The 19,291-nt window shown below is 38.6% G+C and overlaps 2 protein-coding genes across 5 annotated transcripts; both read left to right on the top strand.

Moving 5' to 3' along the window:
- Nucleotides 1-565: 565 nt before the first annotated feature.
- Nucleotides 566-16,060, top strand: LOC120715709 (toll-like receptor 13). Of its 2 annotated transcripts, XM_040002798.1 has the most exons (4): nucleotides 566-4,868; nucleotides 6,395-6,512; nucleotides 6,594-6,822; nucleotides 15,420-16,060. In XM_040002798.1, exons 1-4 carry the CDS (start codon nucleotides 2,402-2,404, stop codon nucleotides 15,435-15,437), a joined length of 2,832 nt encoding a protein of 943 aa, XP_039858732.1. In that variant the 5' UTR covers nucleotides 566-2,401; the 3' UTR covers nucleotides 15,438-16,060. The 2 variants fall into 2 exon arrangements, with proteins under 2 accessions (XP_039858732.1, XP_039858733.1); XM_040002799.1 differs by lacking the exons at nucleotides 6,395-6,512; nucleotides 6,594-6,822; nucleotides 15,420-16,060 and adding an exon at nucleotides 14,630-14,970.
- Nucleotides 9,985-16,060, top strand: LOC120715708 (toll-like receptor 13). Of its 3 annotated transcripts, XM_040002797.1 has the most exons (5): nucleotides 9,987-10,414; nucleotides 12,085-12,175; nucleotides 14,546-14,629; nucleotides 14,979-15,096; nucleotides 15,191-16,060. In XM_040002797.1, the coding sequence occupies exons 2-5, from the start codon at nucleotides 12,160-12,162 to the stop codon at nucleotides 15,435-15,437; spliced, it is 465 nt and encodes a 154-aa protein (XP_039858731.1). In that variant the 5' UTR covers nucleotides 9,987-10,414; nucleotides 12,085-12,159; the 3' UTR covers nucleotides 15,438-16,060. The 3 variants fall into 3 exon arrangements, with proteins under 3 accessions (XP_039858729.1, XP_039858731.1, XP_039858730.1); XM_040002795.1 differs by having other exon boundaries at nucleotides 9,985-10,414; nucleotides 12,085-14,629; XM_040002796.1 differs by lacking the exon at nucleotides 9,987-10,414 and having other exon boundaries at nucleotides 10,623-14,629.
- Nucleotides 16,061-19,291: the final 3,231 nt, after the last annotated feature.

Genomic DNA, 19,291 nt, shown 5'->3' with positions numbered 1-19,291 from the left:
ACAGCTGTCAGACTCCTGAACTCTGCCTCCTGACATCTGACCCACGTTAAACTCATGGACTGAACATACACACACCCACAATGGACAACTGTACCCTCAAACACACAATAATAACATGGACTGAACCACCACTCACAACCACTAGCACTTTATATAGCCTCTGTAGAAACTATCTACACCCTCACTTATCTTAACTGCACTACTGTATAGCTCTGTGTAAATAATCATTCTGTACATACGATAATCTTTAATCCTACAACTGTTTACAACTTGCATAGTTCCCATTTCTGTATAGCTGTATATCTCAGATTCTGTAAAGTTATTTATTTCATATTCTGTATAGTTTTTCATATTTATATCCTGTTCATAGCCTGTACATAGCTTGTACTCACTACAGCCTGTACATACTTATAGTTATAGAATATTCACAACATACTTCATACCGTGTACATTATAACATACCATAATAGACCCATTTCTGTAATATACTCACATATCTATATTATTGCTAATATATATTGTAATATATCTATATCACTAAAGCACTTCTGGATGGATGCAAACTGCATTTCGTTGCCCTGTACCTGTGCATGTGCAATGACAATAAAGTTGAATTCTATTCTATTCTATTCTATAATCCAGCCCATACTGTCACCAAAGCAAGTAGCTCCATTTTGTAATGGTTAACTCATTTCCCTTTCAAGTCAAGTTATAATGCGGTTGACTCATAATGATGTTCTTAGGCCCAGATAGATGCTGTGTCAGGAAGAACATGTGATGCAAAATCTGTGCCAAATCAAACATACCGATTCTCCCACAGCGAATCATCTCAGAGATTTACCCTTTGAATTTGATTCGATTCAGTTTTATTTATATGCTGTCAAATTACAACAAAGACCAAGACAATAACACATAATACAACCCCAACTTTCAGACAAGCCCTGAACAGCAAGCACTTTGGTGACAGTGGGAAGGGAAAAAAAAACTCCCTTTTAACAGGAAGAAATGTGGCCATTTTTGTTGAATGCTTATAAATCTCAATTTATACTAATTTTTGTTTTTTCTTTAAAGTTGTAGGAATATGCTGACCTAGTTTTGTTATGTAAATTTGTAATTAATTTTTGGAACAGTTTTTGGAAAGTGATTGGTTTATTAGCATATGGACCCTTGCATTAATCAAGGGATTAAGAACACCCTGGAGGGGTGTGGTAAAGAGGTTTTTTGTTTGCCAAGTGTCAGATGGGACAACGGGAGGGTTTAAAAAAAAATTAGACCACTTTTTGAAGTTGTGAAAGCAAATTAAGTTAACTTTCATTTAATTTTAAGTTGTAAGAAGTTATTTGATTGATTTTTGTTTATAATTTTCATTGCATTCTAAAACAAACCTTCCGTTGCCACCCATGGCCTTTTCTTGGACTTTTTTGGTGTTTGGAGCATAAAAGGCCATGACAACCTGTTCAGGGTATACCCCGCATTTTACCCTATGATAGCTAGGACAAGATCCAGCACCCCCTGTGATGATGATAAAGACAACCAGAGGAGACTGGGTGGAAGGATGGATGGATTGACCTTTCTGCAATTCTGAAATCTGTCTAACTTCCCTCTGTGCTGCCTTGATGTTGTCATCTAGTCTTGCTGTTCTTTGTGATTGTTATTAGTCAAGTATATCAGGGATCACTGTAGCTGTGGCATAGACCAGCTAGTTGGTTTCACTAACGGTAATGCTGCATTCACATCTGCTAGTAGACATTTACAGGGTAATTCACGTAATCTTGGTAATAAGCACAGAGGGTCCAGGTTTAGCCAACTTAGCCATGATCTTCTCTTTCAGGTCAACTGCTCTCACATTCAACATACCAGTTGTTTATGGGGCTTACCAGCTGATCTTGAAGGGTGGAGATAATTATATCTCACTCCTGATTTTAAATCCTGGCTCCACCTTGCCATAGCATTTGTGTTCTACTTCGTCCTTCTCCAGCTGTGATAGCAGTTACTTGCGTATCACTGAGCTACTAGTTGTTTTGATGTTAGTCTAGGTGGGTTTCAATTTGTATCCTCTTCATGTAACCTTCTGGATTAGATGAAGCTTTCACTGAAGTTAAATGTATAGTAGGATTCCAGCAGTTCACTATTCTGATTTGTTGTTCCAGTGAAACCTCTGAGACATACCGATTAGAGGTGTGTCTCAGAGGTTTACTGGAACAACAAATCAAAATCACGAATTTTTCATCACTAGTTGCAGCAAATCTCACGTTGTTTTATTCTGTGCTAAAATGATGACATGGTAATGTAATCAGACTAATACCTTCAATTTTATTTTTTATCCTGCCCGACTCAGGTATATTGAACAACAGAATACCCCCATCTCTAAGTGGAAACAGTACTGCTTCCCAAGATCAACATGCTAGCTACAGGAGTTTGGCCTCTGCTGCTTTTCCCGCTTCTTTTGTGTTTCTTTCATTGTGAACATTTACTTGCTTTTTCACTGAAAAACTGCACAATTATCTATACAGAAAAATCTAATGTGTTAGTCACTTGCACAGAGCGTTACCTCACTGCTATTCCAGATGACATTCCCAAAAATGCAGTATTGCTAAATCTCAAGTCAAACTACATTTCAAATATTACCAGGATGAATTTGGAAGGTTTATTCAAGCTCGAAGTTCTAAATTTGGAAAAAAATTGGATTTCACAAATTGATGGTGAAGCTTTTGCAGACTTGGTAGAGTTAAAGGTTCTCATCTTGAGTATAAATAGGCTCGCAACACTGACAAAAAACATGTTTCAGGGTCTTTCCAAGTTAGAGACACTGTCTCTGGACTGGAACCAGATCTCATTTATCTCCCCTGTGGCCTTTCAGCCCCTGGTCAGCGTACACTCAGTAGATTTGAGCTATAACCTTCTGCATCAAATTTCAGATATTGATCACATTATTAGACTCCCAACTTTACAACATTTGTTTGTATGTTACAACAACTTTACTTCTTTTCAGTCAAATGACCTCCATGTAAATACCTCAAACCTACTCACCCTGTGTTTGGATTCAGTGAAGAAGTTCAGCATTACAAGAGACATTTTTCCTCATCTGCAGTCTCTGGACTTGCGAGGCTGGAACGGGGACATCGAGTGGGAAGTGTCAAACAAGACTTTTTTAAAGAGCCTGACGAGACTGCAAATGAGTGAAACTTCTCTTAGCTTTGAAGTGTACAGAGCGATTCTGCAGACTGCTTACTCTCTTCAAGAGCTTCAGATGGATAACATGAAAAAGTGGATAGATGATGATTTCATAGACGTCGCCTGCAAAATTCCTTCTCTTAGAACTCTGAATGTAAGCAGTAGTGAGATTTACACCTTAAAGGAGAACATGCTGCAGTCTTGTTCTCACCTAACTAACCTCAATTTATCATTTAACAATATAAAAAGCATGGCTGATAATGCACTCCAGTCAATGACACAGCTCAGGAGCCTGATATTACAAAATAATGAACTGTCCGAACTGCCAGTTGCCATCCAAGGACTCACCACATTGGAAGTCTATGACCTTAGCATCAATGACATCAGTGAACTTTACTGTCATTACTTCTGGAATTTAACAAGCCTAACAATACTCGATCTGAGCCACAATCAAATATCCTATATCTCTGAGTGTGTTTTTGAAAATTTAAACAATTTGAAAATCCTAAATCTTGAAAACAATAAGATTTCATCATTCGATTATTCTTTTGAATTTAAATTACAGACACTGGAGTTTTTGTATTTGAAAAACAATGACCTTATAAATCTCTTTCAAGGAGTCTTCAGTAATCTGTCTTCCCTTCGTTATTTGAATTTAGATGTACGCATGTGTAACAATGTTGAGGAAGGAGGGTTAAAGGGACTCTATAACCTCCAGTTCCTTCTTATGCAAGGTGATATTTATTTTTATGAGCATTTCAGTGGGCTGCCAAACTTAAGCACTCTGATCTTAAATGTTGTCTCTAGCCTGCCACATAACAGCTCCAAACAAAGCGATAACCCTTTCTCAAATTTACCGAAACTGAAGAAGCTTCATATCAAGGTTCATAGAGGATATTACGATATTTCAAAAGATGTTCTCAGTGGTCTGACTTCTTTAGAGTACTTAATAACAGAGGCATACTTCATGGGATCTTTGCATCCAGACACATTTAAACACACACCGCAACTGAAACGTCTCACAATCACTTACAGCGAGCTTTCAGTTTTAACATCTGACGTGTTCTTGCCAATTCCAAACCTGATGATGCTCGACCTCTCTAACAATAAACTCAGGTCTTTGGATTTTCTAGCAGAGGCCAAACTGCCAGTACTCAGATGGCTCGATGTCAGCAACAATGAATTGTTCGTAATCAGTGAAACAGTTATCCAATCCCTTTTAACCATGAAATATCTGGATATATCTGCTAACCTTTTAACATGTGAATGTTCTAATTACGGTCTTATCCAGTGGATTCAAGGCAGCAAACAGACACAGGTTGTTAATGCACATCAGTACACTTGCTCATTTCCTGTCAGCCAACGGGGAAAAAAATTCCTTGACTTTGGTTTTGACTCCTGTCGGATAGATGCTGCCTTGCTCTGCTTCCTTTTTAGCTCTAGTCTAGTTGTGCTTACTCTCCTTGCATCCTTCATCTATCACTTCCTGAGGTCACACCTCACCTATACCTACTACCTCTTCCTGGCCTTTCTCTATGATAATAAGAGGAGGAAGAAAGGTATTCCTCACAGCTACGATGCCTTTGTCTCCTACAATGTTCATGATGAAGCTTGGGTCTGTGGAGAGTTGCTTCCAGAGCTGGAGGGTCAACAGGGCTGGAAACTCTGTCTGCACCACAGAGACTTTGAACCAGGTATAGATGCTTTTCATTAGCCTCTGTTCTACTTTTAGCTCAATATTTAATGAAGCTAGCACACAAACTCTGTGTCTTCTTTCCTATAAATACAATTGTTTCTTTTTGTTCCGCTTTTCAGTGGTACCGAAAAAGATCAAGTTTTAACACCACAGTATCTTTTTTTTCTCTTTGACAGCACTGCAAAAATATAAACAGCGTCTATAGTGTCAAAACAAAAATAGCAATGACATGTGACTCACAAACTGCAGTTTGAATGCTAGATCTAAAAGACTGACCATTTAGAGAAACGCTACAAACTGATCTTTAAACCTCAAAAAGTAGTATATAGATGTGCTACTCAACTGTCAAAGCATCCTACATCTGGGAAAATGAAAGGTTTACTCTGGAAGAACTTTTTTTTTTTTGCTGAAACCATGAACAAGCCCCTAGAAGGCCATGTGTACCCAAAGCTTTAACTAAATTGAAAACATCTAAGTATCTTCCATATTTAAAATCTATAAACATGAAATTACTTTCATTGATTTTTTTACTGCATTGAAAAGAGAAAAGCACCAAAGATGTATTTTGCACTTACAGGCCTGTAAGAAAATCTTCACTAAATTAGATTTAGGCAAACGTAAAAGTTGAATACTGTAGAATCTTTTAGCAGCTGCCATTAGTATATTGGGCACTTTTAGACAGACTTTAAAAATGTTTAGCCAGAGACAATCATCCATCTCCACTGTTCTCCATTGAGCTTGTCAACTGTTCCAATCCAACACAAATATATGTAGCTGCCCAATTAACAAAGTATAGACTTAAGAATTTCACAAAAGAAAATTATAGATTCTCATTAGCTGGAATTTGATTCAGCATCAGTGTACGTGTCAGGGTTTCTGGGTCGTTGACCCAGTATTTTCAGTTCATGTTCACTGTTTATCCTCTGTACGTTCCACTTCCTGTTTTGTGTTACGTTACTCTGTGTGCATTATGTTCTAGTTCTTATTCCATGCATCGTTAGTTCAATTGTGTTCAGCTGCTCACTCACCTGTCACCTATTAGTCATTGTTCAGCCAGTGTTTTTAAGTCCTCAGTTCTCTCCTGGTCGGCGTCGCGTCATTGATGTTGTCACTGCTGTCTATGCCCCATGTTTGCCTTCCAAGTTCAGATCAGTCAGCCGTTCATTCAGTTATTCAGTCAGTCAGCCATCCAGCCATCTCCTGTTTTCGTCATTCGTCCCTCACAATAAACACCCTGAATCTTCACCATGAGTCCTGCATTTGAGTCCTTTTCTCCACATCCACTCAGCAACCCCTGACAGTACGCCTCAGTGACTTAAAAAATAGTTTTTTGCTTACTCACCATTGCTAAAAAAAAAAAAGTACAACCAAGGTTGGAGTGAATGGAATTTAAGACCCACTATTCTCAGAAGTGAGAATACCTTTGAAATCTTTTAACTTGTACAAAGCTAAATTTTATGTAACTTGTGTCATTTTAGAACACAATGCTGACATGTTTGATGTGTCAGATTTTTGTTTTTACAGGTAAGCCCATCGTCGAAAACATTACAGAGGCCATCTATTGTAGCAGAAAGACTATCTGTGTGATCAGCCAGCATTACCTGCAAAGTGAGTGGTGCTCCAAAGAAATCCAGATGGCCAGGTATGGTTACCAACTCTTTGTTCTTACATGTAATGATGTCACCAGTTTCTACATTGATTAATCTGCGTGTGGTGTCTTTAGCTTCCGTCTCTTCAATGAGCACAAGGATGTGCTGATCATGGTGTTTCTGGAGGACATACCAGCCAAGCAGCTGTCTCCATACTTCCAAATTAGGAGTCTGGTGAAGAAGCGTAGCTACCTGAGTTGGCCACAGGCTGTTCAGCACACTGGAGTCTTCTGGCAGAAAATACAACAAGCTCTCAAGAGAGAAGAAAACCCTGCTGAGCACAGGTGCCTCCTCACTGGCTACCAGAGAGTCATCCAGTGAGATTTAACCCAGGTGGAAAAATCACAGATTGTATATGTATATATTGTATATATAAACAGAGCGGTCACGCTAATGTAGGAGTGGCTAAAATGCATTACTTCTAATGCCCAGCAGGGGGAAACTCCTCTGGCTTCAATAAGGTTGCTTGTCGAAGTCTATGGGTAAACATGGTAGCTTCTGGATCAGAGAGGTGAAGCTTCTGCAGAAGTGGATAAACTTGCAGTACTTCTAATGCCCAGCAGGGCTCCTGTGGTTTCAATAAGGTTGCTTGTAGGTGTCTAGTTGCAAACAGCCCTATGGTGCCTTGACCTGTGACCTCAGCAACACTTTGTTGTCTGGTGGACTTTCCTGGAGTTTATGGACTCAGTCAAAAGTGTCAAGTCTTATTTCATGTTGTCTGTTTTATAAATGTAGAACTCAATGTAACGAGAACTATATGTGCATTTTTATTAACACATGTACACAATTGTAACATATTAACGTGTTTGTTGTGCTCATCCTGTCAGGAGTAAATATACTAAATGACATTTCTTGCCATAAAAGTGTGAATAAACTTTTTTCATAGTTGATGTGCTTAGAAATGAAATGCTATTATAATATGATATAACAAAATAATAATGAGACTGATGAAGAGGAGCACTTACTTGAACTGGCTACAGGCTGTTCAACACACTGGTGAACAGCCTTCTGCCTAGAAGACTAAATGTATTTTCTAGTTTATCATCTCATATTATTTGTATTTACAGATATGATTAATTGTGTGTTACAAAAAATATAACATGTATGGTTTCTTGTTACTTGTACTAAACTGTCACACGGTCACACGGATGTATCCTTGCTGTCCTAATGCTTAGGCAGCACACTGCTGGTTTCCTTGATACGTCACCTGACTATCACACTACCTGAGGGCTGGAGTGACAGTCAGCAGCAGCAGTGTTTCGGTAGCTCATGCTTTTTTGTTGTTTTTTATTGATGCTCTGATGATGTGGAATAGTATGAGTTTTTGTACTATATCATTTTACTGGCATGTGGAAAGTGTGTTTAAAATAAAGGTAATTCAGTGGTTTGTCTCTTTACAGAAGTTTCAGAGTTTTGAAATAGGTTCAAGGTTCCATTATCCTCATGAAAATTAAGATAAATAATAAACAATAAAATAAACTGCTTGTCACCAACATAAAACAACTATAGTGCAGCATATTGAAACATTTAAACTGGAGCAGCATTTTAAAATTATAGCAGCACAGTGACAGCATTTAAAAAAACACACAAAAAACAGATTAGTGTGCTTAAATACAAAGCATAGTAGCATAGTAGAAGCATAGTAAATAAAATAAAACCGAACAAAAACAGTGCAGCGCATCAGAACAACTGAGTTATCAGTGAGCAATGGAGTTGATCAGTCTTAGAGCCTCCTGCCTGTGTGGTGGGAGGGTATCAGTTTATGATACTGACCGCAGTGCACTGTGTGAATGCAGAAGTCTTGGGTGCAAACTGTACAGCTTCCTCATGAAGTGCTTCATTAAACATTGATCTGAAGTGACTCAAATGAATTTGACAAAGTGAAACTTAATAATGGTAATAAGGTCACAGGCCTCACTTTTGCCATCGAACAGCTTGTCAGTCGATTCTTATCAAGTGTGAACCCCTGAAAATGGAAAACCGTATATTAAAATGTCTCTAATTTCTAAACACTTAATGCAATACTTTAATCAAACTTTGAATCAAAGGTGAAAGACTGCACTGTAATTACATCTTGATTGTTTGATTTTAATTCCCCTGTCGTCTGCAAATGCAGTTTCTCTAATAAAGGATAGAATAGAATAGAATAGAATAGCGCTTTTATTGTACATGTACAACTAAATTATGGAATTATGGGTGCTCCACGACAACTGTGTAGGAATAAAATATAAATAGACAGCAGGAATAAATAACAAACAGGAGAAATGTATATATAATCAAGAGAAAGACACATTGGAGAACAAAGTGTTTGGAAGTAGTACAAGTTATTGAGTTATGGGGGTTAGTCAGACTGTGGCACAGATTGGTGAGGTGAGTGGGCAGGGGTAGCATGGGGGGGGGGGGGGGTGTAAGGGGTGTAAGGGGTCACCTGTGACAGCACTGTTTTTCCTGAGATAGGAGGATCTGCGGATTTTTTTGGGCAATGTTAATTACACTTTGTGTGGCCTTCCTGTTCTCCTCGTGGCCCCTGTGTACCAACCCAGGCAGCAGAAGAGCAAGCTGTTGGGTCTGTGCTTTCAGCAGGCCCGCTAGTTCAGAGCAGGGCTGGACTGGGACAAAAAATTGGCCTGGGCATTTTGACTGGTGACCGGCCCTTTGAGCGAGTACTTGGTGATTGTGGAAAGGAAAAACCCAATTTTAATAGAAATAAGCCTCCAGCAGAACCAGGCTGAAGAAGGAACAGTCATCTTCTGTGAACAGCTGGGGGTTTGAACACCCCATTATGAACATTGTATCATTTGTCTTATACTAAATTCAAGTAATGGAGGGAAGACAGAACCCTGAATGCCTGATTTCACAGACATCATCTCCCAAATTCCTCCTCTAGTAGTTTTTGATGTAATATTTGCGAAAACTGGCGCTCTAAATGACATCCTGCTAAAGTCTTGGTCTAATCTCACTGAGCTCAGTTACTTGGTCCCAGTTGCTCTCTTCGACCTCAACTCTTAGACCTGAGCTTCAACATTTTCAGCGAACTAACATACTGAAAATCAATTACACTTTCAAAATCTGAACAATTTGACAGTTTTGAAAACAAAATCTAATTTTATTTGTTGGTAAAACCTTAAATTTATAAAACCTGCAAAAAACAAAGCTTTTAAAAGGGTTCAGGCATTTTTTTTTCACCTTTGTGACTCACATGCTGCCATTTTCTGTGGCTATACAAGCTTAATAATGGCATCATCCTTGTCAAATGGGGATAGATACATACCATTGTCTTGGACACCCCTGGGTGAGGAAACTTTTGTGCAGTAATGTACATGACATTTCACACAGGATATACAGAAACATGAAGTATTATTAGTGAGTGTTCTTAAAGACCACAAAGTAGAAACAGGAAGCAAGCAACCCACTTGTGCACACAAGCCTTAAGATATTCACTTAAGATGTGAGGGCAGGGAGGATGGCTGCAGAGCACAACTTGTCTGGACTTCAAAAATGCTAAAATGATTAAATCAATTAAAAGATCTCTTTGAAAAATCCCTTTCAATAAATAAAATTGGACAACGGTCGAGGCTCATCTAAAATACTGGGGAAAAAACTATGAAAAAACAAAAGGAAAAACGAAGACATGCATGCAAGCTGCAGAAAGTAATTTTTTTTTCATTGTGGTGTTTTACTTCATGGACCGGTCATACTTGGGTTTCAGTAGACAGACTGCAGAAGTAGCAGCATCTGTGGGAGTGAACCATCCAACTTCCTCTTCCTTGTACAAGTGATTCACTCTGAATTTACTCCATTATATTTTGTCGGTTTGACCTCAATGGTGACAGCTTGGTTTTTTCTTTTGTTCTGTTATCAAGCTGGTGACAGAAACAACTTTTTTTTGGAATAGGTAAGTTTCTTTTATCTTGTTTAATGAAAAACCACTGACCTACCATATATATATATATATATGGTCAGTTTTAATGCAAATAACATTTACTTTGCAAAAACAATTTAAACTGGACTTTTTTTTATTAGACATGGAACAACTTAACTCTAAAAATGGTATATTAAAAACAAATTAGCCATAGTCTGATTTTATTTATATTTTATTACTGAATTACTGCAATTCTAATGAAAATATGTAAGAAAATTCAAAATTATCCTCAGGTGGAGTTAATTTAAGTGTAAACTGTTGGACTGTGTTGGTACATTTACACGTCACATGACACAAACAACAGTAAATAACTATAGGTTAAGCAGTATGCAGGTTTGTATTGTGTTATCTATGGTTTGTGGGTATGGTAGTTGCAATTCTGTATTTTTCAGAGTTTGGGTATCTACTTCCATGTACTTTACACTACATGTTTTCTGAGAATCCATAGCATGAAATAACTTTAGGCTGATGAGTGACTAGAAAGTAGAGGTTAAGCAGTATTAAAGCAGGCCAGTTATTTCATTTTGAACTTAATCAGCAACTGCTCTAGGTTACCAAGCAAGCAAGCAAAAAGTGTTACATACAAGGAAACCTTCATGTAGCACCTCATCTCTGCTGCTTCATATTTGTTCCCTAAAATGGGGCCATCTGCTTGGCCTAGCTCTGCTAGTTCACTAATGTCAAGAAAAGAGTTTTGGGGGGTTCTTTTAATCAAAATGGTTTGGGGGGGGGGGGGTAAAAAAAAGAAACTGACTGTATATTAAAGTGACACTAACGTAGGTATGTACATTTTTTATTAAGTCCATGCCATCACCTATGGATATCTGTAAATCTAACCCTTTGCCATGACATGTAAATACACTGGCTAAGCATCATTTTAAAATGTGAACAGTGAAGCTTCAAATGGATGACTGTGGACGTCTCATATATGGCCCCTGGGCCACACCCAGCTCCTGACACAATTATATCTGGCCTTTGAGATAAATTCATGTGTCATGTGTTGTTAATGGCTCGTTGGTATGTGAGATTTGAAACTTCAGCCTTGCTAAAAATCCATGCAGACAGGGGAGGGAATTTTTTTTTATGGGCACACCATGCAGCCAATCACATGCAAAGACAGACTGGGGTCATGCCAATATGTGGAAGAAGGAAGGGGGGGTAGACATTCTGAAGATACCGAGTGTAGTGGTACAGGCCAGGTAGACAGGGAGAAGGGGAATGCATATGTGTTGGGAAAAAGTGAAGAAATGTAAAAACGTAAAGTGAGCATCATCTGGCTGCAATTCAGTGACATTGCAGACTTCAAAGCTGGGTGCAGAATTTATCAAATTAGGAGCTGGCTATTTTTATTTTCAGTCATTTTCCAATGTGAAGAACAAAAGGTTTCAAACTTGTCCAGGCCTTAAATCTTATTTGTTCCCCCTAGTAGTAGTAAATGTATATAAAGGCTTTTATGAAAACACTGAATAAAAAATTGCTTCCATGAAAAAGACTAAATGTACAGATCATTATTGAATATTACATAAAATAAACAATATAAAAACTATATACAAAGTGTCTTTGAATACCAGACGTCATGTTGTTGCTATCTGTGGTGTGAACGCTGAATGGTTAAGAGTAATTTCTTCTCCTGTCATTTTCAGATGTTATGAACAACTATTTTTTTGCCCCTTCCAAGTTTGTCAGAAAACTGAAACTGAAGTAAACAACATTTCAACATGCTAGCTACAGGGAGTGTGTCTCTGCTACTCAGCTCATTTCTGTTCTGCTTCTGTTTCTATAACCCCTCACATGCTTTTTCACTGAAAAACTGCACAATTCCCTATCCTCAAGAGGAAAATAATACATCCATTTTATGCACAGACCATGACCTCACTGCTATTCCAGATGACATTCCCAGAAATGTAACATCACTGAATCTCTCCTCAAATAAGATTTCAAACATCACCTGCAAAGATTTAAGAGGTTTAGCTAAGCTCAAAATTTTAAACGCTGAAAGTAATGTGATTGTACACATTGATGATGGAGCTTTTGCAGACTTGGCAGAGTTAACGGTTCTAGTCTTGGCTAGAAATAACCTCTCAAAGGTGACAGAAAATATGTTTCGGGGTCTTTCACAATTAAAAGAATTATCTCTGAATAAAAACCTGATCTCATCCATCTCGCAGGCGACCTTTCAGTCCCTGGTCAACATAATCTCAGTAGATCTGAGCTACAATTCTCTGTCTGAAATTGCAGTTATTGCTCCAGTATTAACACTTCCACACTTACAAAATTTGTGCATTGGGGGAAATGATTTTACTTCTTTCCAGTCCTCCGACCTGCCTTTAAATAGCTCAAACATTAGGGAACTGGATATAATTTGGTGTAAACTCAGAAAATTCAGTATTACAAAAGACATGTTTCCTCATCTGCAGTTACTGGACTTCAGGAGATGTAATAGTAAGATTGAATGGAATGTAACAAACAAAACATTCTTGAGGAGCCTAACTTCACTCTACTTGGATGGGAATAATGTTACTTTTGAGGCATACAGCAAGATGCTAAAGACTGCTGCCTCACTTAAACATCTTAAACTGGACTTCATGAAAATTCCGATAAAACGTGGTCTTATAGATATTGCCTGCCAGATTCCTTCTCTACACATTCTCGATATAGGGAATAGCAAAATTACCCACGCAAATGATAACCTGCTGCGGTCTTGCTCCCAACTTACTGAGCTTAGTTTACCTTTTAATAAGATGGAAACAATGTCTGATCATGCACTCCAATCAATGACACAGCTCAAGCACCTGGACCTGCAGAAGAACGTTTTATCCAAAGTGCCGCTTGCTCTCCGGGGACTCTCCAAATTGGAATTTCTGGACCTGAGCTTCAATGTCATTAGCGAACTCAACAGCTCTGACTTTAATAATCTGAGGGCACTCAGACACCTCAATCTAAACCACAATCGCATTTCCCGAATCACACCGCATATTTTTCAAAATCTGCCTAATTTGAAAGTCCTGAAAATAGAAACGAATGGAATTTTTTCTTTTGAGCATAGCTTCAAAGGAAATTTAGAAAAACTAAAATATTTGTATTTGAACAACAACACTTTGACAGATTTACAGGAAGGAGACTTCAAAAAACTCCATTCCCTCGATCACTTGGAATTACAATCAGACGACAGTTGCATTGATCATTCGGGAATATTTGAAGAACTTAAAAGTCTCCAAACTCTTAAAGTGTCATGTAGGGGTTACGTAAAAGAGTATTTTAGGGGACTAACAAACTTAAATACTCTGGTCTTCCATATTACCAAAAATCAGAAAATACAACATCATGCACATCCTTTCTCATATTTAACCAAATTGAAGAAACTTATTATCTTTGATAAAAGGGAAACTCACGAGGATATTCCGTCAGACGTACTTAGTGGTCTGACATCTTTAGAGTACTTATGGATGGAGAAATTTTTTATGGGGTCATTGCACCCCGACACATTTAAATACACCCCCCAGCTGAAGTCTCTGAAGATATCTAATAGTGAGATTTCAAATTTAACATCTGAAGTGTTCTGGCCGGTCCCAAACCTGACAATGCTCGACTTCTCTAACAACAAACTCAGATCTTTGGATTTCCTGGCTGAGGCTAAACTGTCGGCACTCACCTGGCTGATACTCAGCGACAATACATTGACACTAGTCAGTCAGAATGTGATCAACTCCCTCCCTGCTTTGACCTATCTGGATCTAGCTTCCAACCGCCTAACATGTGAATGCTCTAGCATTGAATTTAACGAGTGGATTCAAAACAGCAACCAGACACAGATCGTTAATGCTCACCAGTACACTTGTGCATTTCCTGTGAGCCAACAGGGGAAAAAATTCCTGGACTTTGAAATCGACTCCTGTCGGATGGATGCTAATTTTCTCTGCTTCATTTCTAGCTTTTTTCTAGTTGTGCTTACTCTTCTTATATCCTTCATTCACCACTTCCTGAGGTCACACCTCACATATACCTACTACCTCTTCCTGGCCTTCCTCTATGATAATAAGAGGAGGAAGAAAGGTATTCCTCACAGCTACGATGCCTTTGTCTCCTACAATGTTCATGATGAAGCTTGGGTCTGTGGAGAGTTGCTTCCAGAGCTGGAGGGTCAACAGGGCTGGAAACTCTGTCTGCATCACAGAGACTTTGAACCAGGTATAGATGCTTTTCTGATGACTATGAAATGCTGGAAATGAGAAGCCGAAATGTTGATTCTGACTGTTTGAGTCAAAGTCCTGCTCGTTCTTCTGCATCGCTCACTTCCTCTTAATATCTTTGTCAGCAATTTAAACTTCTTTTTTTCAGACTTGGTTTGGAGCCCATTTCTGTTTTTCATTTCTATATTTGTTAAGTGTTACGTTTTTATACCAAATAATGTGAAATCAGCACGACAGCCAGTGCAGAATTTTCAAAACCAGCAGACACAAATTAATCAGGACCAAGAATTATTCTTTTAATTTCACAAAGAATTCACCTGCCATTTCTATTGTGCATTTTTAAACAGGTAAGCCCATTGTAGAAAACATCACAGATGCCATCTATAACAGCAGGAAGACTATCTGTGTGATCAGCCAGCATTACCTGCAGAGTGAGTGGTGCTCCAGAGAAATCCAGATGGCCAGGTATTGTCAACATCTCTGTCCTTGCACCCGATGATGTCACTATGCTCCTATGCTTATTCAACTGTCTGTTCTGTTCTGTGTGTGGTGTCTTTAGCTACCGTCTGTTTGATGAACATAGGGATGTGCTGATCATGGTGTTTCTGGAGGACATACCAGCCAAGCAGCTGTCTCCATACTACCAAATTAGGAGTCTGGTGAATAAGCGTAGCTACCTGATTTGGCCACAGGCTGTTCAGCACACTGGAGTCTTCTGGCAGAAAATACAACAAGCTCTCAAGAGAGAAGAAAACCCTGCTGAGCACAGGTGTCTCCTCACTGGCTACCAGAGAGTCATCCAGTGAGATTTACCCAGGTGGAAAAATCATAGATTGTATATATCAATCAATCAATCAAGTCAAAATGCAGTGAAATTGGACCCCTTCCGACCATAGATACATAGCACAAACATCACATTGGAAGACAGGTTGGAGAGAGGTAGAATGGTAAGAACAACAATGAAAAATAACATCAGGGACAAAAGGAGGAAAAACAAACTCTACTCAAACTGAGCTACTAACTGGTAGAGCAGTTTGAGGACAGTAAAAAAACACCTCAGCGCAGAAAAGCACATGAATCTTCACATCTTATACCATGTAAGAAGGATGCGACATGCAATGGGGGGAAGCCATCGCCAGCTTATTGCAAACAAACTGCATTCCAGTTTCACTTCAATTTCAATGGTTCTAGAAGGGAAAACAGCCCTGTGCTGCTTTGACCTGTGACCTCAGTGAACACTTTCTGGTCTGGTGGACTTTCCTGGAGTGCCATCTGCTATTTACTATTTCTTTTTCTTTTTTTGCCATTAAAGTATAAATAAAACTTTTTTTCATCATTGATATGCTTGAAAGAAATGCTATGATAATATGTGTTATAACATAGCAACATGGTAAAGCTGTAATAAAGGCAAAACAATGTTTTTACATGACAGTAGTTACATGTTTTATTTATTACATCATTTTCAGTGTTTCCATTAACAGCACCAAAAATGTTTTTTAAAAAAAATCATAACCATAAATTCATAATGGTGTTGTTCTTTTCCCCCCTATAATTTATTGTGATAGGTTTAAGCACAGTACGAGATCCAAATGTTCTAGCCTAACTGCCCAGTAGCGACCATATTTTAGGTAAATTTTATTCTAATTCAAGTTACTTTCAAATCTGGGACTCTATGTCCCAGATTTGAAAGTAACTTGATAGACACCCACCTTTGACAATTAGTAGGTGTTGGGGATGATAGCCACGGTTTCAGGTGAAAGTATGTCCCTTCTGTCACTGTTTACAGATAAATATTTTAAAAAGATAATAAAAAAGCTAACGTTTTATCAGACAGTAGCCAACGGTTTTGAAACAACTCTTGAGAAAATCTGTTCCCTCTTTAATTCTCCACAAAGAAGTCTTACCTGTGTTCTCAAACTTGATAGGCCAGTACAACTCAAACAAACAAAAAAGCTACCGAAAGGATTGTCTTTGCGTACAGATCCTGCGTATTCGTGTGTGTGTTAGAGTTTGTCACCTAAAAATTAAATACTAACAAAACAGGTTTTTGTGTGGGGCCTGCTGACAGCAGTCTCCAGCTACATCAGCGGTTCTCAGATGATGTGCTGAGGCCTTGGATTTTTTTTTTTTTTAATATTTAACACAACATTTATAATCAAGTATATATTCATACTTTCCAGACACTCCTTTGCCAACACTGAATTTAACAAAAGAAAATGAAAAAAAAGTCTGTGAGTTTTTGGTTTGTAAGTCTGAAAACAATCACAAAGGGTCTGATTGTGTGAATAAAAAAAAAGTATGTTTATTATTTCAAACAGATACTTTTAAGTGCAACAGTGTAATTCATATACTCATATAAAAGGAAAGGAACGGCCAACTTTACTTCAGACTGAAGCCATAGTCGCACAGAAAAACAAGGCTAGGCTCGTGATGCATATTCTTTAATCTGTGATAAAATTGTGTTTTCAGTCACTAACTCTGCTCATATTCTTCCAAAAACACTGCACATACAATATTGGAACACATCGTAATAGCTCAGAGAAGTCCGAATCCTGATTACTAACTTTCAGACTAACTCATCCTGACTTGTCATTTCTGTTTCCATGAATTGACCGGTTGGATAGAGATTAGACCATTGTCCAGAAGAAGGGTGAATTGTTGGTCCAATACATCCATTAATAGACACTTTCAACTATGGAATTAAAAGCAATGGACATGGTCGTTGTTTGTGCACTGCAACTTGGAAACAAAGCCAGAGATTTCTTGCTCCCCTCACCTGTGACTCTCTACTCATATTGGGCTTCACTGATTCTGGAAATCTGTTTTCTTAAGCTGTAGTTGTAAAGATGCAACCTTGGCTCTGACATGACTGGAGAAAAATTAGCTCACAGAAACAGGAAGGATTTGGAAGTACGTTCATTCTATGATACAAAAGAAAGAGGAAACTGGCTGGAAATGTCTATTTTTAATGGTTTCGCTTGCTATTGTGTTAAATATTGCAAGAAAATGGAAATTTAAAAAAAAAACTGCTCTAGAGGATGGAAGCATTAATCTCTTTGTAAGTTACTGGTGCAGCCCTCCAGTTAATATGTTCATCTCTTTAAAATACGCTACAGAGCCAGTCCAATACATCGTATCCCAGCTGCTCTGATCATGTTCTGGATGTGTTCAAGGTAGTGAGCTTGTACAAAGGCATGTATTGTCTAAGTACAAGTTCTGAATTAAAAAACCACCTTCACTTCTTAAAGCTATGAGATGTTACAATTTCAAAGTTGTAATTGTTCCACTTTAGTTATTACCAGGTATTTTAGTCTCTCCCCTGCGGATCTATTGAAGGTCAATCCTTCAAGCTCGGGTCCACTACCAGACGCCTGGGAGCTTGAGGGTCCGGTGCAGTATCTTAGCTGTTCCTAAGACTTCGCTCTTCTAGACAGAGATCTCGGATGCTGTTCCTGGGATCTACTGGAGTCACTTGCCTAGCTTCGGAGTCACTGCACCTAGTGGTCCGATTACCACTGGGACAGGGGTTGGCAACCCGCGGCTTTTTCATCCTTATACTGCAGCTCCATGTGGCTTGGGAAAATAAATTATAAGTATTTAATTGAAGTATATTTTATTTGTGTAGGTGCTTTTTTAAAATTGTAGATCTAAATTGGAAGATTGTGATCTTGAAATATTAAAATAAAATAACATTTTATTTTTTGTCAGTCAAAGTAAGCGTCACACTTCACACCAGAAGGCTGCGCTCATTCAGAATCACAAATGGAGTGGTATCGAGAACCTTCCAAGACCAGACGAACTCGTGTTTGAAACATTGAATGCCATCCCCGACACATAAACACGAAGAAATATGCATTCGATCTTTGGATCCACATACTATCATACTATATGAGCAGCTATTCTCCACCATGAACTATGTTAAAAACAAAACACCGCTCATGCCTCACAGACGACAGCTTACAGTCTTGAGCCTACAAGAGCCTTTGGCAGTGACGGACTTTAGAAATTGGAGCAGATGACTTTTTCCTGGAGGGCGTGTGCACTACCTCATACTCAAGAGGGCAACTGCACAAAAGATTTGGCAGCAGTGACATCATATTTGATAAAAACGTAACTACCAGCATGGTAGTTCTCTACAAAGAAAATGGAGAAATACGGACTTCTCAGAAAAGCTGTCACCACACTGTGTCTCTACTGCAGACACATCTCCAGGGTCAAAGCTTCACTCAGACACAGACACACCTCAAGGCACCAGTTCCTCTCCAGAGACAGCTGGTTGTGTCAGTCAACAGCCATGCTGGAAGTGACGACACACAAGTGTGTATGTATGTGTTTGTGTGTGTCAGTGAGTGAGAGACACAGATGTTAGGTGTGCCTTGACGTTTGTTTGCAGGTAAATTCAAGATGTAGGTGCTGGTCCCATGAAATCACACAGTGCACGAAGACGAGCAAGAAAACGTGAGGAGAACCGTTCATGTCACTGCCTTTTGTATCATTACCGCTCAGTAATAACCATGGATTTTAAAACATGTGTTGTGGAGAATGAAGAAGTGCCAGCAGCTGTAGCAAAAGAGTTTGTCCTTTTAGGAAGTTCACATTTTAGGCCAGACCTATTGCAAGAAAATGGAAGTTGATGCTTCCATCCTCTTTCATTTTTTTT

The sequence above is a fragment of the Simochromis diagramma genome, unplaced genomic scaffold (genome assembly GCF_900408965.1).
Source record: "Simochromis diagramma unplaced genomic scaffold, fSimDia1.1 OVJJ01000457.1, whole genome shotgun sequence".
In the NCBI taxonomy this organism is placed as follows: domain Eukaryota; kingdom Metazoa; phylum Chordata; class Actinopteri; order Cichliformes; family Cichlidae; genus Simochromis; species Simochromis diagramma.
The sequence above is the reverse complement of the archived record's forward strand: the minus strand, read 5'-3'. Positions and strand labels throughout refer to the sequence as shown.